This window comes from Enoplosus armatus, chromosome 3 (genome assembly GCF_043641665.1).
Source record: "Enoplosus armatus isolate fEnoArm2 chromosome 3, fEnoArm2.hap1, whole genome shotgun sequence".
NCBI lineage: Eukaryota > Metazoa > Chordata > Actinopteri > Centrarchiformes > Enoplosidae > Enoplosus > Enoplosus armatus.
The window spans coordinates 2,406,127-2,430,072 of NC_092182.1; the positions used below are offsets into that span (position 1 = coordinate 2,406,127).

General features: G+C 46.2%; 1 protein-coding gene across 1 annotated transcript; it reads right to left on the reverse strand.

Annotated features, from left to right (window-relative positions):
* Positions 1-664: 664 nt before the first annotated feature.
* cntn2 (contactin 2) lies at positions 665-23,355 on the reverse strand. Its single transcript, XM_070902005.1, has 22 exons — positions 23,248-23,355; positions 19,536-19,677; positions 18,881-19,056; positions 18,545-18,640; positions 17,933-18,145; positions 16,888-16,990; positions 16,519-16,700; positions 16,258-16,394; positions 15,146-15,275; positions 14,778-14,928; positions 12,326-12,453; positions 11,571-11,746; positions 10,138-10,258; positions 8,673-8,831; positions 8,318-8,467; positions 7,761-7,831; positions 6,642-6,876; positions 5,807-5,922; positions 4,824-5,010; positions 3,079-3,191; positions 2,123-2,291; positions 665-774 (listed from the first exon to the last, which is right to left on the reverse strand). Exons 1-22 carry the CDS (start codon positions 23,306-23,308, stop codon positions 665-667), a joined length of 3,126 nt encoding a protein of 1,041 aa, XP_070758106.1. The 5' UTR covers positions 23,309-23,355.
* Positions 23,356-23,946: the final 591 nt, after the last annotated feature.

The following is a 23,946-nucleotide window of genomic DNA, read 5'->3' on the forward strand; positions in this document are numbered from 1 at the left end:
ATTTTATTGTTAGTTAAATGAAGCAGCGCCATTTATATTGTAACGTATCCAAATCTTGGTAAGATGCATTTGTTTTCCCAAATAGAAAAGCCGCGTTAAAATTCTATGTTTTTCAGGTTGTGGGAAACGCTGACGTCACGATTATGACAGGAAATACAAAGCACCGTCCTTAATATTTTCGATGCAGATCTTTACAGCTCTCTCGCCACCCACAACCGAGCCTTTTTTTTAGCCAAGTTGCTCCCAGTGTGAACAGACACCCATCACATGTAAGACTGTACGCACGTTATATACACTGATTCCATGAATAATTTACACCTGAAGTCTGTGTCTCGCCAGCTACAGTTCGGAGGACGCAAGTATGAGAGGCGGCAGATGTGGTGGTCCCCATAAGGCATGGTTTTACTGACACCGGTGCACAAATACACAACCAGACAGACTACCCCCCCACCCCCCAACCCATTTTTTTTTTTTTTTCAAAAGACTCTCTTTGTTTTTCTTAAAAAAAAAAACCAAACCCCCCACCCCCCAAAACCTTCCAATCCCTGCAGCGCTGCAACCTTCCCCCAAACCACTGGAACCCACCCCGAACCCAAAACACAGGCTGAGCCCACGGGGGGGCTTCAGTTTCAAAAAGTAAAAAAAGTCCACCGACTGGCTGAGATCACAGGACTGACGACGACACAAGAGTGAGCAGGAACACGCCGGCGAGGAGGTGGAGCGGGTGACTGGACAGGGTGATGGAGGCCTTGTTCTGCACCATCATACCAGTTCCTGTATGAGAGAGAGAGAGAGAGAGAGAGAGAGAAATCAGAATACTTCTTAAGTAACTAGGGCTGGAATATTGGACCTCAGTACTTGTTTGATACCGACCGATATGTATCCGTAGCACCGCGTAGTAAAAGGTGGCATCAAATGTCTTGTCAGATGGTAAGATTTTAAATCATAAATGTGCCAACTTCGGAATTGCTTGATTTAGGAAAAGTTCTTGTGCAAGCAGCGTGCAAGAAAACTTGATTCATGGCCATCAGTGGAAAGTGTCTTGCACATCACACACTGTAAACACACTTTGTCCTCGCATGCATTGTGGAGGCAGAGGTGTCGGAAAAATGGAAAATGCACATCAACTAGATCCTTCTTTCTCCTTTCCCCAAACCTCATGCACCGCCTTTAACCTTTTGACTTTCCCTTTACAATTCGTTTGAGATACTGCTGTGACATGTTTATGATCAACATAATAGATATCCTGATGCTCCTATCGCTAAGATAACGATAACCTCTGACGAGGGGTTACGTTCTCTTGAAGCACCGCCTATGACCGGCGACTAAAAGGCACTATCAGATGTCATCACCGCACTCGCATCCACCATAACCGTTCCAGCATTTTACTATTCCAATGGGCAGATTCAAAATGCATTCTTGCTCTTCTGTTCACCCCAATCGGTTGGTAGACATAAACACAGGTTAATGTACGGAGCCCCCCACCCCCCCCCCCCAGGGGCCATATGGTAGATGGTTCATCACTTAAAGTAACATTTTTGATCTGAGTGATTTTGATCATCTATGATATAATATCATTTCTTGAACTGCCAGAGATTTTCCATTTTGGTTTATACTTTCTCTCTATAATCTCTCTGGCTGTATTATCATTGGATTGTGGGCATTGTTGCAAATCAGGACTGTTTTGTGCAGGGAAGTTGAATCAGTGCAATAAAGCGCCTTCATTAGCCAAGTATTTCGTTTGCTGGGCCTGCAACCCACAGGCCTCCAGGGCCTAGGGGGGATTTTATCTTCATTGGCCCACTCCTAATGTACAGTGTGATCATGGGTCAGGTTCAGTCTTTGAGCCTTTCAAATGTCACTTTATTGGAACCCAAGCCACCATTCTGGAGCGTCAAGGCTGCATCATACCTGCTGCACTTGTGTGTATCCGCCGAACACCAACATGAATGTAAAATGCAGGCCACCCTAGCCTGAGAGGAATGGAGTGCCGCAGGGGCGTTTGATCACGGGATTGCGGGTGCTTTCCTATCAAACCAGGACTATTTCACCCTCGGCTCGTTACTCTAAAACATCCCTGTCACTCAGAGAAGGCTTGGGCACGCGCTCCTCAGTTTCTCACCTGAGTCCCGGGACACGATGATCTCGTGCGCTGGCCCGTCCCCGCCCTCTCCCCAGGACCGAATCTCCAACACAACGTAACCGTTGTCTTTAGGCAGCGGCAGGCTCACCGACGTCTTTGCCTTGTCCAGGACCTTCAGCGCCGTCTGGCCCTCGTGTTTGTACAGAACCTGACACACGGAACACAGCAGGTCCACAGTTTAGTTCAAAACTTCAACTTTGCGCACGTGAAAGCGTCAGATCAGTGATGAAAATCAAAGGACCATTGTTACAGCAGTTATCTTTTAATGGCCATGTTTTCCTCATGCAAGAGCTGTTACGAGGCTTATAAACACGATCTTTGATTTTGTGAGCTGTTACAAGCCTTTTTATTGCTCCTGGTATCTCACATCCAGGGGAGATTACAAGTATCATGATCTGACATATTATGTCTACTTCTGCCAAAGCTTTGTGAGGACAATGATTATTTCGTCTCTAAACATCATCATCGCATGATCTTGACTGAATGTTATATTGATAGTAAAGTGACACAGGTTTACGTCCCAGTGTGGACGGTGATCTTTAAATAGCCGAGGCCAAGCCCTAATAATAGACCTAATAAACAAATATTCAAGGCGTGCAGTTACGCAAGGCTCGCCTGGTGCTGACTTGTTAGTTTATTGTTATTTATTGTACGAAAAACAGATCCTTTGCATGTGTAGACCTACTTGGCAATAAACCTGATTCCAACTTGTGATTTGTTGCTCCAAGATTTTACCAGGTGAAACTAGTTAGAAACGAATATTTTTGCATGCAGGTCTCAAGTCACGTTTCAAGGGGGTCAAGTCTCTCAGGTCTTCATTTTCGTCTCTACTAGTCCAGCTTCAGATCAAGCGTCACTGACTTAAGCCAAAACCCTTTCGCAAACTCGCTTTTAGAGCGCTATGCAGACAAACACTTCAGACAGCGCTTGCTTACTTTGTAGCCCAGTACAGCGGACTCGTTGTGCATGGCCTTCACGTGGTCCCACCTCACCGTTACCCATGAGCCATCAGTCTTCCATGACACGTTGCCCGGGCGACGATTAGGAGCTGTAAGGGAAACACAAGCGTGGTTTCAAAAATGACAATTGACAGCAGAAGGAAAAAAACCCCAAACATTTTGATTGTTTGTCGAAAGAGTATCAAAAAAAGAAAGAAAGAAAACGTCCATGTACATATGTCAATATACTGTTTATGTTCTCGGTGCAAAGACGGAGCTAGCTATAATAAGTGCACTAGTAAAGGTATTTGTATTACCACGTAGCAAAATAGACCATAAGGACGTGTTCTACTGATAAATGTAATTTTAAGTAAAAAGACACACACACCTTACAATAGCATAGAGATATGTGGGGTATTGTTTGGACAGGTCTATGTGTACATGCTGACGGGGCTCCAGGCAGAGGAGTGAATGCTGCTCTGGAACTGAGATCATGTCTAATCCTCCAGCTGAACACAGCCACAGGCCCAGGAAGTGTTCAGTACCTGCTCCTAGTACTGAGAACACCTACTGGCTGCTGCGGCTCAGAGGGATGATCAATTTCGGCCGAGGAAGGGGGGGGGGGTCACTTAACCCAGCTCAGCTGCATTACTCATAGGATCTTAAAGACAGGACATGCCTGAGGAGATGACTCCTGTGTGTGTCTGCGTTGTGTTGGTGCGTCTGTGGATGTGGAAGTCAAATAACGACAAAACTAAAACAGAATTATAAATGTAGCTGTGCGATGATAAGAGCGTCAGTGTCTTTAAGCCGCTGTCTTTAGAGCAGAGTAAACTCCACCAGGTGCTGTTACTTCCCAGCGCTCCAAACTGCTTTTTCTTTTGAGGACACTTTCGCGCCTTTGGTTCATTTGGTCAGTTGACTTTTAGTTCTGGCCCCCTTCGTGTGGACACTGCTGAGTTGCAAACAGGTGTAAACATGAAGTCGTATGGACTGACAGGTGACTCACTGGTTGAACATTTTTGGGGAGAACAGAAATCAAACTGCCCGGGCCAAATAACTGAACGTTATGTGTTGATTTTAATTTTCTTAAGACCTCGCGGCAATTATGACAATTATTAGTCTAGACTCAGCTGAAACCTCACAAGTCATAAGTAAAGACGGACGGAATATGTTCTAAAATACCTCAAACACGACTCACGTTCGCTTTAACCAGGGAAAGTCGCTGCACTCGGACGCGCAATACAGTACATACGCCACTTACGCCGATCGCTCCCTGATGGCGATAAGCAGATGAACTTAACAGTAGTGTAGCTTTTGAACTGGAGCTAAAGTTACATATCTACAGTACACACGATCCTGCGCTTGGCCTGCTTTGCTTTCACGTCAAAAACAAACCAAAGTTTCCCCAGTCCAGTGGGGAGCAGACGCACTTTTTTCAAGTGGTCTCGGTACGGTTGTTTGGTCCACGTGAACCCATTCTAACTGGTGAGGTATGAAAGCACCCTTGTTAAACTGATGTGACAGCCAGGTGTGAGCATGTCCTGTTGGATTTTTTTGGCAAATTCTCAAATGTTGCCCTCATTGCAGCTGACGGCTGATTTCCAGCTAAAAGCAAACCAAATAATTGTTTCTTTTTTCCGCGAATCTGTCTCACACATCTTGACCTGCAGACTAGTTTTGTCCTTGATAAACTTCCGCACATGTGACTGCGTGTTTGTGCGTCAGTGCTGCAGCCATACGTGGTTTCCTGGTGGTGACGGTGGTGCGCGGCGAGGGCGGCCCCGTGCCGGCGCTGTTGTACGCCAGAACGGCGACGTGGTATCGAGTGCTGGGCCGGAGTCCGGACACTCTGGCTGTTGTCTCCAGACCGGCTGTCCTCACTCGGTCCGCCGCCGCTTCCCGCTCATGCTGCCGCCAGTACCGGATCTGAGGACACACACACACACACACACAGCATGTCAAAAAGACATTTATAAACCTAACCTGAAGCACTGCATGTGACCCTTACAGGGCCAGTTTATGAAGCACAGTTTGAGGATTACAAAAACCCCTGATTCATATTCAGAAATCTCCTCACATTTCAAGCAGCAGGTGCAATAAACACGTCAATATTTTTCCATTTGGATTCTGTGCGTCTGTGGCTGTAGTGGCTGTCTAATGAGGTCATCCATCTTCATCAATAAGGGAAAATGAAACTGATTATCTCACCTTTACCAACAGGCACTGGACGTGTTGAGCCTGCTGACATCAGCCCTCACGGCACTAATAAAGCAATACATTTCTTGTGATCTCGGGGATTAAAACAGCCAAAGTCAATGAAGTAACCTTGAACTATGTCAGTGTGTGGGACCACAACACACAGACCAGCTAATGAAATGATTAGAACTTTAAATGTGTACAAATAAACTGGTATACCCATATATGATTCGTTATCTTTTATTATTATTATTATTATTATTATTATTATTATTATATACCAGGATGACCTCATCTATGAGACCAAAAGTTGAGCTTGTTTTCCTTTTGCCAGCTCAAAGAAAACCAGCTGCAGCTGAAAAAAACACACTGTTTGGGAATGTACATCCTACAAATATCAGATTTCTCTGTGCTTTGTAAAAGTGATTGGCCTGTATACGACTTCATCAGGTCATTTTTAGCCACTTTTACACTTTCTAGTTACAGTCTGCTGTGCCGGACAAACGTCCAGACGTGGGCTCATCACCTCGTAGCCTCTGAGGATGCCGTTGGCGCTGAGCTGCTGGACGGGCTCCCATGAAACCTGGATCTCAAAGGCGGTCAGTGCCGTGGCGTTGATGCTCGATGGTCCCACTGTTGGCTCTGCGGGGAGTCGGGTGAGAGGTGAGAGGGTACAAACTGACAGCCGCGCTCATTTTACTGTCAGTGACCGCATAAGTGAGCGGGGACCGTGGTCATCTGCTTACAAGTGGTGGTTGCCCTCTAGTGGTGACAGCAGATACTGCAGTTGGAGATGGTGTGGGCCTGTCTCAATCTGGTCTAATCTTCATATAACATCTAAACGTCTGGCGCGCCAACTCATTACATCCTACGTACCATACACTACACCTCACAAAAGATTCCAGATTGAACCGCAACCCAGCTAGCTGCACTTGCCACTTTTGCATCCCTGGCTCTCCAGGAACATTTCTACACATGTTCTTGGAGTGTCCACGGGTTGCCAGCTGTTGGAGTCATGTTAATAGAGTGTTAGCCGGTTTCCATAAGATCTACCCAATCCTTGTCTCCGTCTTCTTAATGATGATTCTCATATTAGCCTGAAGTTAAATGCAACACTGATGGCAGAGAGGCCAACCATCGGGAGCAATTTGGGGCTCAGCGTCTTGCCCAAGGACACTCGGACATGTAGGAGGACATGCCGACCTGCTCTACTTCCTGAGTGCTGGGCAGTAGTACAAAATGTTTGGAAGTAAATGTTTCCCAAATAGAAATGATTTGGGCAGCCCATCCAAAAATGAGTTTATATTTTTGTATCTATCGTTCCTTTCTTTCAAAAGTCCGGCTGGTTCACCGCGACTCACCTTCCTCTGCCGAGTGGACCACGGCGATCTGGCTGAAAGGCCCTTCTCCCCTGCGGTTATAAGCTTTGATCTTCACCTCGAAGGGACTGTACGGCGTCAGGCTGTCGTTGTAGTGAACGTATCGCGACGACTCCACGTGAGGAATGCGCACCACTGTCCAAGAAGCCGTGTCTTTCTTCCTGAACGCCAGGACGTAGCCAAAGCCATCGCCATTCTGGTACTCTCTGGCCATGGGCTGGAAGGTTCAGCACAGAGTCAAGACGTGGACCTCTACAATAAACACCTGACACAACTTCTGCCCTTTGTGCTCACGTTTCTTAAAGCATAGGTTCATATTTTTGTCTGCCATAAAACAATTGCCAGGCACCCATATGAACACTGAAACATGTGTTGCTTGCTGTAAACATTCCTTCTGTTCATACTGGCCATTAACTGTCATGCACTTGGAGTGTAAGTGACTGGGGACAAAATCCACAGTCCTCATTCGAGCAGTCTGAGTTAGACCAATCAAGAGGACACCTTCCAAAGTTAGGCTTTTCAGAACAAATGCAGAAGCGTCATATTATCTTCAGCTTTGAAATGAAAAGGAAGCACATTGGAAGTGCATGAGGAAGACATCTCTTTATGATTACAGCAAGAAGAAACAATATCAGTGTAGATATGGGCGTGTCGAGTGTTGTTTTAATGTGGACCTAGGGATTCCTAGTGGAACTATGTAACAGACACAATGGTAGACAGCAATGCTTGACACTAAGATGCTTTAATCACATGACTACATGTAGATTACTCGAGGGAAATCATTTACCACAGCTACTGAAAGATGCCATCGAGTTGCATATTGGGAAGTGTAGGATCCAGGGATTCTGATCAGGGACGCAAGACCGCCATTTTGTGGAGGTGCAATGCTTAATCAACGGAGTGCCACTTTAAGCACATTCGCAATACATTACAGCTTTGTAACATTATAGATGGGATGAGAAAAAGAATAAAAGATTACGTAAATTTGTATGCTGCCTGTATGCTGCACATGTACATGCACAATATACTCTATACACATCGAGCACACACACACACACACACACACACACACACACACATCACACTGAGTCACCCACTCACCGTCCAGGTAACAATGAGTTCGTGGTGGTCTCCTCCTCCTCCTCCAAGTCCACTGGGGGCCACGGTGGGAGCTGAGGGCCAAATATACAAACGATAACAGACGATATACATGATATAATCCACAGAAGTGGATCAGTGGGGAAGTAGTCTCGGTGCAACTTCCCTGGCAACGTATCATGTTTAAATGTGGATGTTATAAGGATGTTTAAATGTGAAATACGTGCAATAAAAAACACAATATTTCTGGTTCTCTGTTCATCGTGAGTCTGGCAGTGTGTTGTAAGAGCGCAAGGCTAAGTGGAGTGCCCTTGTAAGTTAATAACAAATTCAGAGTAATGCCAAAATGTTTCCATTTGATCCCACTCTGATGACCTTCAGAATACACCTACAACTCTTGTGCTTATGCTTACTGACGGAAGCTGCCGTACAACTGCTACGCCGCTGCTCCTGAGCCGCTGCGGGCAGATTTATTCACACAGTATGTTCACGTATCTCACTTGCCCTTGGATTTTGAGGAGTGTGTGCAGCCCACTGAATGCCGGCCTGAGGCCCCTCACCTGCTTGCTGCGTGCGGATGGTGTGTGACGGCATGCTGGGCTCTCCGCTGCCCAGGATGTTGCTGGCGATGACCTGGAATTCGTAATCCACCCAGGGCATCAGTCCCATCACACGGGCCGACTCTGCGTTCCCCTCGATGTTCACCGGGTCTGGTGTGCAGTGGGGAGAGGTGTGTTTATTTACATGGAAACACACCTGAGGCATCAGTATTCAATATCTCTCTATGTCTGATGAATTCAGTCTGTAAAAGGTAACAAATTCACATTGGTCACATTTAAAAAGCAGGAAATGTATTGTTACAGTATCACACACACACACGCACACACACACACACACACACACACACACACACACCTGTCCTCATCTTCTTCCATTCAGTCGACAGCGACGACCGGCCCATGATGACGTATTTGCCGATGGGACTGTGGTTGTCGTAGCCACGACTCCACCTCAGCTCCACCGATGTCTCAGCGACGTTCTTCACCAGCAAACCTCCGGGAGGTCCCGGGGGGCCTGGACGCAAAAACAACAAAAAAAACGTTCCTGTTTGACCGAGTAAGTGAAAAGATTCATATCTCAGTGTCTCAGTCTGTTAACTGAACACTGAACACTGTACTGGCTGCGACACGCTGCCGTTTCTCCACAGTATTTCCATTTAGGGATACTTTCCCTACATTTATCTAACGGCATAATTTATAAGAAACACTGCGTACTTTCAATTCAGCTCACAAAACGTGATCAGATCCTGAAAGTAAAACTTGAAACTGCAACAATGCCTCTGTCCTTTTTTTTTTTTTTTTTGGAGTAACATATACAACACTACACATTTTACACTACACTTTCCACGGCATGTTACTTATCTATCGCACCTGTGTACCTCACTCCGCTACTATACAACAACGCCACGTGGTAGACTGGTTCCTTCTACAGACCTCATTTCCACATCATTCCCGCAAAAAGGTGGTTGCAATTTCGATCAATCACTGCTTTCACATCAAATACACCAGTTCGGAACCAGCGTTTGCCCCTCAGTAAAGCATAATGTTGACATGTCTTTTCCGAACGCAATTCAATTTCCTTTTGAAAATTAAATGAAGACGAATAGTTAGAAATCTGGGCTCAGATCTGAGCTTCAGCAGCCACGACAAGACAATAACTAAATCAGCATTTTATCAACTCCAACAAATAGCATAGTCTCATGACCAGAGGAGATTCAGAGGAACTCTATTGTGGGCTGTTGTAACGGGGGAACCAAGAGAACTGAGCACATTACTCCTGTTCTTAAATCTTTGACACTGGCTTCAAGTTTACTTACTGAACGGATTTTTAAAGTGCTGCTGCTAGTTCATAAATCACTGCTATAATAATCTCGGGCCACAATACATTTCTGATCTCCTTGAAGAATAAATAAACGCGGAAGGGGAGCAGTCAGCCGGCTGTACCTCGAGTCAGGACCAAACCAAAGCTGGTGTCTCTAACTTTACAACTTACTACTGCACTCTACTGTAACTGCACTGTATCTGCATTGTATTTCATTTTATGTCTTTTATTTCATTTTATCCTATCTTAATTGATTTTATTCTGTTTATTGCATTCTAATGCCTTCTAATACCCCCCCCCAAGCCCCACCAATTCTAAGTAAACCAATGTCTTTATCCCTTTTGACCGATGCCACATCAAACTAACCAGGAATTGCTGGGAGTGCTACGGAGCCCGAGAGGCTCCCGGGTGAACCTGACAGGCTGAACTGAGGGCACGGTTGATTTTCCACTTCGTTTTTCCTCTCATGTTTCTGCAACGGTGAACGCAGTGGTCTTACCTCGAACCACTAGTTTAGCTGAAGCTGAGGCGCTGTCCACCACAGTCTGAGCTGTGCAGGTGTACATCCCGGCCTGACTCAGCTGAGCATTCACAGTCAACAGGTCACCGATGCTTTCCTTCTGAAAGGGCACAGACACAACAATTCAGAGAACAAAGCAAAGGAGGAGAAAACACACTGAACATTATAGTGCCGACCGTGGCGAGCTGAGGCGAGGGTGATTACGGGGGGCTAATTTCCAGCCAGACCAGCTCATAGCAGCGTCTCATCACATTCAACGTTCATTGAACATTTAGACAGAAAGGAGCCAGGAACACGGAATGGATAGTTAATCTCATTTGGGAGCTTAATTCACCCTGGGCCCTGTGCTCAGGTACCATGAAACGTTCCGCTTGCTGTTCGGAAATGAACTAATTATAGCTGGAAAATATCTCGCATGTGGCGTGCCTGTGGTCAATCTCGTCTCGCTGTTTAAGAGAATGCTGGGAAACATGTAGTCTGGTTTGGTAACGTCCCTCCAAACTTTGCTGTTTACCTTTGGCACCAGATCTCCAGGAAATAAATACAGGTGAAGCCATATTAGCATTTCGATTGGGCCAGTTCGACCAGCTGTGATATGGGCAGCCTCTACCAGACTCTGCACTGCATTTCATTTGGACTTGGGACGGAAATCTAGAGTTGTTCAGTACGTAAGGGAACAAATCTTTAGTGTCTTTTTGTCAACCCAATCTCATGTGCAGACCCAAACCAGCAATGCAATGTGTCTACTAACAAGTAGTGTGTGTGCATCACAGCCTGATATATCTTCTTCCTCAGTGCCATAGAGCTCCATCGTTGTCCAAAAACTATCAAAAACACATCAGTGAGCCACACTGTTGCACTGGGAGACATGTTCCTTCATCACCATCAACACACACACACACACACACACTGTAGTTTATTTTTGATTCAATCCTGCTGCCCCAAATACTGAATGTGTATTAATCCTCAGCTAAAAATAGTCCCCAACAAATGAACAGTTTCTTCCTGTTAAAAGAGTAAAAGGCTAACAGAAACATAGAATCACAAAAGGACTCCACTGTTTCCTTTTCAGTAAAGCCAGAACATTTCATCAAAGATGTTTCTGCAGTCTTTTCTTGAGAATTACAGAAACTAACAACACCACAAAGCAGAGGTTTAGTCTGCTAACGGCCGACCACGGCCTTATTTGTTGTTTGATGTTTTGAAGCCTGGACGGAACTAATGAGAGCGCATCACAGCCTCAACTTCCCCTACACTGCCCCAGAAAACCACCAAACGACCCACCCAATATATTCACAAACACACTGCAGCGTTTAATGCAGTACAATTGTTCTGCAGGGTCTTCCCTTCCAGTCCCGCACACAAGGTACCTTCCCAACCACCTTCGCTCCGCCACGCATCACAAAACTCACCCCTTCCACCCGGTGGTACGGCCCAGCAGAGTCCTCCAGGTCCAGCAGGACCCCGTTGAGGGCCCACGTGAAGGTCAGGTCCATGGTGGGGTCGTGGGAGGCGTGACACTGCAGCGTCACGTCCTCTCCCTGGTTGATGTCGGCGTTCGAAGGAGCCAGCGTGATCTTGGTGGCATCTGCGCGGTTTGGGCACAAAAATGAAAGCGGATTAAAAGTAGTGGCAGGGGGTGCGAATATTCTTGGCTCCATGAGGACCAAGTGTCTATGAGCTGGTTCCAGGGCCCTTCGTATCGTGCGCGCTGGCTCACCGGCATGGCTTACTGTGACACACCTGTGCTTTTCCTGCTGTTACAAGTCAAACCGTCTGCTGAGGAAAGGAAATTCCGACTGGTGACTCGTTTAGGTGTGAAAGCCGGCGAAGCTTTTCAAGTAGTGTGACATTTAAACGGGCAATCTTGAGCGACTCCTGCGGTATGTGGGGGTGACAGACTGACTGACTGGCCAACAGCCAATGAGAGTCCAGTTTATATGAAGGCGTCAGTCTCTGGCTGTGTCCGAAACCGCCTAATACATACTACTGACAAAAGCAGCATGCAGTGCATACTACATACTGCTTTTCACCGTTTTAATAATCACGCAGGTCTTATGCCCCTGCCTTACGAAAGTCGTGTAGATCTAATTTGGGTGAAGCTTCAGTAACTGGGTTGCTGTGTGTGTGTGTGTGTGTGTGTGTGTGTGTGTGTGTGTGTGTGTACCTCGGACAGACAGGTGTCCGGTGCTGTTGGCTTTGCCCAGGTAGTTTTCGGCGAAGCAGGTGTACTTCCCCTCGTCTGCCCTGCTGATGTTGTAGATCCACAAGATGCCGTCGGGAGTGACTGTGACTCTGAGAAGACACGACGCACAGGGAAGGATTTCAGGTGATCTAATCCAACATCACAAACTATGGCTTCAACTATAAACACGTAACATGGACATTATCGGCATCCAAAGGTAAGAGTTTGTGCGGTGTTGCATTGTGTATCGTCCAGGCGTCATACAACGCCTTTGATATATGATCATTAAGATCAAGATATCATTCACAAGAGAGACCTGAGTACGGCAGGAGCAAGAATACGCTGTGGCCTTCATGGTCACCAGAGGGATCAGCATCATCACACACACTTAAATAAGGGAATATCTCTGGAGAATCTGACACAAGGAGCACTGAAGCCGTTCTGGAGGCTCACGGTGGAACAGCGCCTCACTGACGCACTCCATGTGGGGTTTGTGGCAGTGCCACTTGGGCTGTCGACCTGAACCGGCTTACTTTTTGGTCCGTCTGTGCACACACGCTGAACGCATTAGAATGCAGCTCCGCGATCGCTCGCTTTTCAGCTTCACCGCCAAAAGCTCTGGCTTGGATTTCTTCGGCCAGATCTGATTGTCTTGTCTTGTGTTTTGTCCCGCTCTGTTGGATTTGGTTGTAAAGCTCTGTCCCCACGGTATCTCAGCAATGACTTCGGTGAGTAAATGATCAGAACAGCTCGGACAATGACAGACAGGCAGCTTCCCGTACTTAGCGGGTACAGTTTGCTGTTGGCTGTTAAAGGCATCTGGAGTTGAATCTGGCATCTTCACCTCATATTCACTCACTAACTTTAAGCCGTGAAAATAAGTATTACAAACATGCCACAGACTGACGGCCACTGTATATCTTAGCTGGGGGTTTTGTCGCTTGAGCTGACTACCAGTCTGCTTCTTCAGCACTGGATGTGACTGATGCGTTTGGACTGAAGGAGGATGGCGTGGAGCGCCAGTCCATTAGACACCGTCGATCGCACAGACTGAAGGGCAACTGAGCAACGGCCTCTTAAGTTCATCTGACATTCTGAACAAGCGAAGTAAGAGCGCTTTAAAAGGACGTGAAACAAACGGACACGGACCGAAAAAGCAAGAGCGGGCAGGTGTTTGTTTGTATTGTTTGTTCTAAGCAGGGTGAGACTGAGGCATTGACCTCACTATCACTATAAAATGTAGAGTGCTATACAGGTGGTATACAGGAATGTGTGACTCATTCTCGTCGTAGTTTAACCACTGGCACCTGAAGCAGTGAATGTGTGCGCGTCTGATGACTTGCGCCTTTGGGTTCCCACCTGAGCTGGAGCCTGATTTATATTAAAGGAGGTGGTGCAAACGGTTTAAACCGCTTTATGAGACCATACCCACGGAGACTATTTCTTGCAACCATTAAAGGAAATCTGTGGCCTCTCCAGGCAGCATGTGCAGCAGCTGCATTACGGAAACTGTGCTGTAAATAGCGGATTGGATTGCTACGTCAGGGATAACACCCGTCAAGTTGTGCGCTCCATGATTATAATGGACGACGCGGAGCAGAGTCGCGGGAAAAGTGCAAACTCGGAGGGTATAATCCCGCTGACATCATGGCCACTTGCCAACATGCCAATGCCGTATATAATCAAATCAGAAATATCGTTAGTATGTCGTTAGTTCACTCATTAGCTCATCTTGATCTTGCTTTTTGAAACCAGGACAGACAGAGACCTTTACTGGACAGTAATTTCGTTCTTCTGACCATTTGAACGTCCAGATTCACGCAAAAAACTCAAACACATTTGAATCTAAGTTTGCTTGGTTTTCACAGAGAAGCTATTTATCTTCTTTTTTTTTTCCCCTTCACATTGTTGTTGGCGGTTACACAAATAACCCTGGCTCTTCACCTAAGCCTCACTGTTGCCTGCCTTTACCTATAGTTCAACACTGGCGCATTCATTTAAAACTGCAATCCAATGGGCATCCAGTTAGACTGTGGCCTTTCCGTGTACCTCAGTGTTTTACTCCATGACACATGTGCCACACACCCCATCAGAGGCCACAACATTCTATACTATTACACGCTTGCTCAACAATCATAACACATTATAATCAATTACAATACAATTACCTATATGCATATCCAGGTATCCAGTTAATTTCATGCTGTGTGTTACGCTGTGCCTTGTAGTTTCCCTATTTCCTGTATATTCTATATAGTATGTTATTTCCATGTTAGTCAGTAGCTTTGAAATCACAGTTCCCTTTAATTGTATTAAAGACATATCAACCAGCTACAAGTCTTCCTCAGGCACATGAAGGGCAAAAACGACCAGTATTTGTTACTCAAGCTCTACGTGAGCACTATGTAAGAAAGTCAAGTTGACCCTGCACTACCTGCTGCTGTTGGTGAGCAGCTCCGTCCCGCGGCTCCAGAACAGGCTGGGCTTTGGGGCCGCTCGAGGGCGACACTCGATCATCACCTGCCCCCCTCTGGCTGCCGGGATCAGTTTCCGAACGGGATTCAACCTGAAGTCCGGAGCCTGAACTGGAAGGGCCGAACGCGGGGTGGAGTCAGGAGAAACGGTGGGAAACGAGGGAGTTCGATGGAACGAGACGCAGAGAGGGAGACAGACCGGGGGGGGGGGGGGGGGGGGGGGGGTGGAGAAAGTGGTGGGAAGATGGAGGAGACGATCAGAGTGCTGTTAACATGAGGCAAGAAACACATCTTTTCAAAGTTAAAAAGAAACTTAAAGGACTCCCACCTTGGACTCTGAGCTCAGCAGTGGAGTAGATGGTGCCGTGCTTGTTCTCAGCCACACACTGGTACATCCCAGAATCCTCCAGGGCCAGGTTGCTGATCTTCAGGCGAGCCCCGTTCACCTCTAACCGGTCCTGGTAGTGGTGGTGGTTGTGGGGGGGGGGGGATAGAGAGAAAAGGAAGTACGTGTAGTATGTGTGCAGTGCTGTATGGGAATGAAAATGTTTTCATACGGTACACTGAGCCGGCACCGCATTGAGCCGCCAAATGTAAAAACGTTCCTTAACAAACAAATCATTGACATCAATGTCAACTCATTCCCCTTTGAGACTTTGTAGATTTGTTCTTGCTCCTCACAGTGAGTATCCATGCCGAGCAGCCGGGTGAATTCCCTGAATTTGCGCCCAAATGCTATCACAGCTCTCGTTAATATAATAATTTCCACTCTCTGAGAGGCAGATTCGCACAGGAGTATAATAATAACAGTTGACCTGAAATAAAATGTGCACTGAACAGGCCCTGCATTTATAGTCAAATTCAACAATGGTGGAGTCATAATTGTGCGGCGTGACACAAGACTCCTTTCACACTGAGCCGAGGCATTTTAAACCAATCTAACAAATGAACAGTTACCCCCCCCCCACCACCAAAAAAAAAACGACGGATTTACCCCAAAGAGGATCTCAATTCAGCAATTTTATTTAATCATAGCTCATGACTGAGCAAGTCAGGACGAGAAACGGTGGGAAAGAGTGAACTTCCTGTGAGTCTACTTTGAAGATCAGAACATTTTGCACAGTTTGGTACCCGATCATTCACAGCAGGGTACAACTCTGCTACTCCCTCTACTTAAAGGAGAAGTTGAGAAGAAGTTGATTTCCTGTGCAGCCCCTCTAGTTTTAAGAGGAACAGCAGAAGACGTGACCTCTTCTGGGTTTAATGTATTCTCTGATATAAAGGAAATGTACTTTCTCTTGCTGGAAGTTCTCCTGTTGCAGGACCGTGACACATTAACACGGTTTGGCTTTTGAACACGGGGGAAGGAAACTGCATATTTTTGAAGTAAAATGGTAAATCATATAAAAAATGAAAAATACGTGTGTGTGTGTGTGTTACCTGCGTGCTGAGCGGCTGTCCGTTGCGGAGCCAGCGTATGGAGGGTCGTGGTTTGCCGGCGGCGATGCAACTCCAGTGAAGCTCCGAGCTGATCTCCACCTCTGAGTCGCTCATCACCTGCAGCCACTCCGGCTGAGCTGGAGGTTTGGAGAAGACAGACAGAGGAACAAATGGGCACTGAAAGCAACAAAAAAAAAAACGAAATTCTACCCTGATGCAATACGCACTTGGCTGACGTCCACAGAATATATTTTCCTTTACCTTGCACGTTGATGCGTCCCTGGTACGTGTCGCTCCCTTCTGAGTTGTAGGCTTCGCACTCGTAAACACCCTCGTCGTCGAAGGAGAGGTGCGGCAGGATGAGGGTGGGCCCCTCAGCACTGGAGCCCGCCTTGGACGGCATCAAACCGTCCACCTTCCTCCATCGCAGTTTTGGGACTGGACTATGAGACAAAAGAATAAATGAATAAATAAATAAATAAATACAGAGAGGAGTTGGAGGTGAGGATGTGAGACGTTTAAGAATGATCCAGCACCGGGACCAGACGGGATAAAGCATGACAGAAAGTTGGAGGGGAAGACAAAGACAAACCAGGATAGCACACTGCGCAGTGATTTCTGGAGACTTACTTTCCGTACGCGAAGCACTCCAACTGAGCAGTGTGTCCTGCGAGGGCGTAGGTCTCCGCTGGGAAGCGCACTTTGATGTTCGGAGCCGACTTCCTGGGATTGGCTGGAATTAAAATACACTTGTAAACACAGTATACAATAGATGCAGAAGTCCCGTTCGGATCGTGCGCTAATTTAAGAACTGAAGGGAGCAGTTGCTCTGCTGCAGTAAAGCGCATCTAAATGTTAAACTATAAACTATAAAATGTGCCCTGTTAGTGATTTAGGCGCGCTTCTTGTTCCTGTGTTGGAGGCCTGGAGCGAGACGCTTGACGGCTAATCTAAATCTAATTGTATCAACAAATTGCAGTGAGTGCAACAGCTTAATTGTCGGCATCGTGGTCGCCCCCTCCAGCATTTTCATACTGTTGGGGTGGGATGAACGTTGTAATTGCTGGGGATTGATAGAAGGGCATTAAGTCCGTCAGCTGTTGAGGGGCTATTGAGAACGGCCTTTACTTGTCCGTTGTGCATTTGCATTGTTGCAGAAATAGCCACAATCGTTTTAGGTCGTAATGAAACGCGGAGAGTCGAGAAGTGAGTCATCCAAATTGCAGGTTGTCAGGTATTTTGGCACCGTGTTGGTCTGCGTTAAAACCTAGTAAAAATGTAAAGCTGGCAAATTCCAGCATCGCTTTCTCGTTGCAAACACATTTGAGTTGCTCACTGGCCAATGTTACTGCACTGTAACAGTAACGGATTAATGTAGTACAGTGACATTAACCTCAATAGTTGTTGAGCATTAGGAATTGTGATTTAAGTACATAGCCAGAGTTAGAATATATATTTTTATGAAAGTCATCGCGATTTTTTTTAGCATATGTACATTCAGCAAAGTCAAGGTGTGAGGTGTGAAACTGGAATCAGCATCGAAAACATTGGAACTCAGGCCTAATTAATAAGCTCAGTGACTTCATCAGCTCTACAGGCATGTTATATATATATATATATATATATATCCCTCCGCTGCCAGTGGATAAGTCAAGCAGCTGCGAGGCCTTCATACCGTCGGGCAGCACAGTGAGCTGGTTGGCCTTGCTGAAGGTGCTCTTGGTGCTGATGTCCATGTTGATGGTGGTGAAGCAGAAGTAGCTCCCGGTGTCATTGGGCTCCGCTTTGGCCAAGTACAAGTTCCCCGTGACCTGCGACACGAACCAGCGGCCGCTGTCCTTCTTGACGAAGTTGGGAAATTCGTTGATAAACCAGCGGTAGGACAGAGCTGGAGAGAAAAGGGGGAAAGGGGTCGGCGCAAATCACGTGAATCGGTAATACAGTCGGAAGGCACTGGGTTGCACTTGATGCCACCCTGCCATCGTGTTTCACATCTCAACATGGAAGCAGTCAGCATTTCATGTTTCATATTCGCCCTTATTCCAAAACAGGTCATAATTCTGCTCATTTAAAACCCGTCAGCTGCAGGCGTTTGCAGGTTTTCTGACAGTTTTCAGTGAAACCAAACTATGACAAAGTGAAAAATATTTTCCAGCAGACAGCACATCATTTTCTGTGGTGTTTCACTGTTTCTCTCATCTTCCAGGGGGTTTAGAATACTAAATAACTAGTCCGAAAATGTTCAGGTTTTCCAGGGTGCGTAGGAACCCTGAAGTAGAGCGGATACCTGGGTAATGTGGAGGGGGTTGGCAGGCCAGGAACGTTCCTATGCCTTCATACGCTGTCTGAGGACTCCTGCTGTCTGGCGGGAAATCATGGAGGTCTGGTGCGAAGCAGATAGAGAAGAAAGCAACAGAAGAAAAAAGACTACTGTCACACACAGCAGCAGCAGCAGTAACACACAGTGGATGCTGTAGCAACCAAAGTACATTTGCGGAGAGCGGCTGTGAAGTAAATCCTCCGAATCGTTATCGATTATGTCGTGCCTTCCGTCTCTGCCACGGTTGACCCACTCAGGCAGCTCAAACAGGTCAAAAGGTTAACAGGCCTTTCTCTCACTCACAGCCAAATTTGACGTTGGCCGCTCGGCTGATGATGGTGCCACAGCGGTTGATGGCCAGGCACTGATAAGAGCCCGTGTCTCGAATGGACTCGGGGCTACTGATCACCAGGTTGCCGGCCACCAGGGTGTAGCGCAGGTCCAAGCCCAGCGGGACCTCTGTGCCATTCACGAGCCACCTGCGAGGCAAAGAGCAGGTGGTGAGAACGCAGCAAGCAGGACAACGTTAGAATACACGAGTGTTGGTGGACATGCACACATCATCAGGAGTCTACACAAGCGTGCCACATTATTCACATCTGCAAAGTTGTGGACCAGCCATGTTTGTTCTCGTTAGCAGCCTGGACGTGTTGTTGATTACAGCCGTGAAGAAATGGAGGTCATGTATTTATGTCACCATTAGCGCCGTTTACCTCATACAGTGCATCGTCTTATAGAGGTCCTTCTTTTGAAGCGCGATATCATAACTTGTAAACTCACGTAGCTTCTGGTTTTAGGGGAACTCCAGTGCTGGATTTGGGCATTTTCCCAAAGTTCCTGAGAGTGACGTCAGTTTTGTTCTCCATGAACCTGGTCGTCATTAAGGTTCTTTGAAATCCGTGGTCCCTAAAATCAAAACTAATTCGAGAGAGTGTGTGTGTGTGTGTGTGTTACCAACCTGTAGGAAGCAGCTGGATTGGCCCTGGCCTGACAGCTGAGGGTCACCTTGCCTTCGCTCAGGCCCTCTGGGTAAATTAAACCGCTTGGCTGTTCTTCAAACACTGGCCCGCTGTCATGACCTGACACGCACACGTCTCCACCTGGACACAACAACAACAACAACACAATGAGGACACAACAAACCGTGTGCCCCGAAGCGTCCCAACGGTACGGACCGGCAGCTGTTTCCTAGACAATTCTATTGTGCACTCATGTACAGTTTTTCCATCGTTTTCTTTTAATTTGCTTTAACCATATCTATCAAGGTGTTTTGCTCCACGACTTCTCACTTTGAAAAGCTCGCACCTAAGATTTGACAATCTTCCAGAGAGTTTGTGCTGTTTCCTGTTACTCCTGTGTTTGAATGAAAGGAGGGTAAATGCATATATTCACAGAATTTAGGTTGCCAGAGATTTCGGGGGAAAAAAAAAACAATATGGTAGTTCCAAACGGATTTTACGGGTCAAGGATCGCATAGCACTGTGGAAGTTGTCTTGGATGAACTTCAGCCCAATGCGAAAATTTGATTTCAAACGTGAAAAGCTACAGCTACAGAGCCCCTTCACCCTGCAAAGCTTCATGACCCAAAAAGGAATAACCGTACAATATGTAGTCCGTGATAACAGTCAGTAAAGGCCGGGGCTGCAGTCTCTCTTTGAAGCCAGATGTGAAAAAGCATGACTGTCTGCCAGAGAAAACCTGGCCACAGACACTGCTGGGGAAACTACAGCTTAATCATTGCACAATACTTCAGCTCAGCGCGAACTCTGCACCGGCAGCAAATGGCGAGAAATGTTTAATGCATAAGACGCACGTTGGACTGGCCCAACATTTGGATTCGCCTGAAATAAAGGAGAGACATTTCCATTCGGACATTCAGAAAGATATCCCTGCGTCTTCCCTTGCTAAGAATCCCCACTTCAGTTTACCAGCCTGTCTCAGAGTAAACAACACAACTCATGCAACCCTCAATTCAGCTTTCCAACAGTGCATTTCCATCCACGCGTAATTTCCACAAGGTTGTCAAAAGAAAACGTGAATCGGTTTCCTACAGCTAAGTAAATACATTTACTCCAGCGCTGAACTAAAGTACACTGAACTAGATACTTGTACTTGGCAATTTCCATTTTGTTCTGCTTTACGCTTCTATTCAACTACATTTCAAAAGAAATATACTGCGCTCTAGTTACTTTGCAGATTAAGATATAGAAATACATATAGAAAACTTAAACTTAAGAAATATGACGCGTCTTCATAGGAAAGCTACCAAACAATGTGTAAAGTAGTTCCAATTAGCTCAAACCAGCTGCATTATTGCACCAGATATGATAATACTCTGGCATGAAATAATAAAGCAATCTATACTGCACAATGAGCGATACTTAAGTACGTTTTACTGAAAACAGTTCCACATTGTTGTATTGCTGCTTCCGCTTAAAGCTGCACTATTCATGACGTTTACACAAACTAATGAGCTAGTGCTAAGCAACTGTTTGCGAACGCGTTCACCACCACAACGTCATAAATAAATCTGTTACTGCAGCTTTAAGTCAAAGATCGAAATACGTCTTTCACCGCTGAACACTGCAGTACGTCTTGCATTGCATTGGGGGGGGGGGGGGGGGGCAGCATGCTACTGCTAGGTAATAAAACTCAAATGAAAAGGAAGAGTATTGCTAATTGGAACAAAAGAAGGATATTTCCTTTTTGCACACACCAACGTTTCCTGTCGGATTGAATATTGAGGCATATCCTTTTATCCGGCATTTCCAGTTTTCTTTGCACTATTTGAAAGAGCAACAACTTTCAAACAGGCGGATGGAAACCTTCCATCCCTCAATTCAAGGCCCTAGAGTGCCTTTAAACTGGCTTTTGGTTTGGTCTTTTCAATACTTCACAAAGTATATTCTGTTACTGTGTGGGTGCTCTTTGAGCCGACGGTGATTTAAACTGTGTGCACCTGTGGAGACTCAGCCTGCACACTGTAAGGAATAATGTGTGTTGATTTGAACAGGCACAGCCACAATTTGAAGGAAACGTCTTTTCTTCCCTCAAATGTGTCGTCCGGCTTTTTTGCCAGAGGGCGTGTGCTGCGAGAGTGTTGTTCAAATATCTGCGATACAACTTGCTAGCTTACGTTTTTTTAGTTTTAGTCACTTGTTGAAGAATTCATTTTGAGGCCTTTGGCTTCACTGCACCCATGTGTCAGTTGAGGTTGTGCAATGTGGACAGCGCAGACAGATGAAGACTTCTAACATCTGTGCGTGTGTGTTTGTGCATGCACACGTGTTATTCAGCTCGCCACCGATCCAGTGATGATAATGAACAGGGGGGGGGGGGGGCGCGTGACTGCACATTTCAGCGCACTGGCAGAACTTGTTCATTCCAACACAAGCTTCACCCAGTCGCCATCTATCATTCATCACACTGGTGCATTATTTCAAAGCTAAAGCCCGGAGGAGAAATGGGAAAAGGGTCTTCTTGGGGAAAATGGGATCCCCTCACCCCCTTTGTCCAAAACAACAATCATGAAACTTTCATCAGGCCCTAAAGGCCCCCAGATGAGCCAAAGCCACACATTTAACTCACTCTCTCTGTCTCTCTCTCTCACACACACACACACACACACACACACAAACTTTTGTGAGTTAACTATTTTAATTCCAGTGACTAAATTATGTCCCGGCCCAGAATACTTTCCAATAGGTCTGTGAACTGTGTTCAGATTCAAAATATCTGTGAGCTAGCGAGCAAAATGAGGGAATGTATTTTGAATTTATACTTGAGCTCAAAGCTATTTCTAATTCTAATTCCGTTTTATGGTCAAAGGTCTGTCAAAGGACAGCCAGCATTTTGTTAGCAGTGGTTGAAGAACTGAAGAATAAGAACCACATCATTCAGCATCGAAGGTGACAAGGGTTACGACTGCTGTTTGAATGTGGGGGGGGGGGGGGGGGGGGGGGGGGAGTATTATATTTGACCTCTAATCACTTTGGGGCGTTGAATTCAAAATTCACACTGTGTGAGTGCAACAGGCCATGCATTGTACTCCGGCAGGGGACATTGGGCCCATTGTGTGTCCTTGGCCACTGTTTTTTTTTTTTCGTTTTGTTTTTTTCTTTATCTATTCGATGCTCTCTTTTTCACGCTGATCACATTCACACCTTTAACGAGTCCAGCACACCCACAAGTCGGATCTGTTGGCCACTGAACAGCTCCACTGGAGCAGCTTGGGGTTAAGGGCCTTGCGGAACAGATAATCGCGATATCAAACCGTCCGGAGCGTTTCGCATTCCCACAGCATGGTGAATTGTAAAATGGCTGAGACGGAAAAGTTGGTGCATCGATACAAACAATCACTTGTCACCGAAGAGATGGAAAGATGGCGGCAGATGAAAACGTCAGATCTGTCCAGACCGATGAGGAAATGTTCCTCGAGTTAATACACAAAGTAAACTTTTCATCATTTGAGATTTGACTGGCGCTCTTTTAACACGTCAGTTCGCCGCGTTCCTCTTCTTTTGCAGTGGTGTAATGGCACCGGCTGGAGAGTTAGTTCTAATGTTAACCATCAACATCAACGGGTTCTCCCATCAGCCTGAAAAAAAACACATGGACAGGCGCGCGTGTGTGTGTGTGTGTGTGTGTGTGTGTGTTAAAGCGGAACTTACCGACAGCCTCCTTCAGGGCCACTGAGCTGAGGACCAGCAGACACAGCATGCGCTCCATCATCTGGATTGCAACAGGATCCCACACAGATCAGGAGCGGATGGGATCAAAACCTGTTCACCTTATCACGCAGGAAGAAGAGGCAAAACCTGCGCAGGAAAAAAAGAAGAACAGGACCAATTAGGTTTTTGGAGGCGTTTAGGTCAAAACTGTATGCTAAGAAAACACTGGGAGCGGAACACAGAGCCGGGTTAAAACGAAAGCTAAAAGGAATGGCTCCCGACCAACAAAAACATTCCCATTTTCTTTTAAATCTAATCTCAGTCTAGCTTTCTCTCGCTCTCATAACCGTCTCTCCGTCCATTTGGGACTCTCTATAAAAGAGGTTATACTGTGTGGAGTAGCAGCACGTATTTTTACTGCAGTAGGGCCATTATTAGAGCTGTAAAGGACCCTTTTAGAAATGTCGTACCTTTGTCATAACGATGACCCCAAAATAAATTAGACCACAAACCCCCTTCATGTGATCCCACCGGACTGAATCAAAGCTGTGGGGACATTTGGGGTCTACATGTGGTTAGGAACAGAGCAACACTGTCCCTGAATCATACTGCAGTTAAACTACTTCTAGTTTTGTTGAGGAGACATTTGGTAGTCTATAATCTTTACTACGAGCTTGGGGTAAACAAACCCGAGATGTT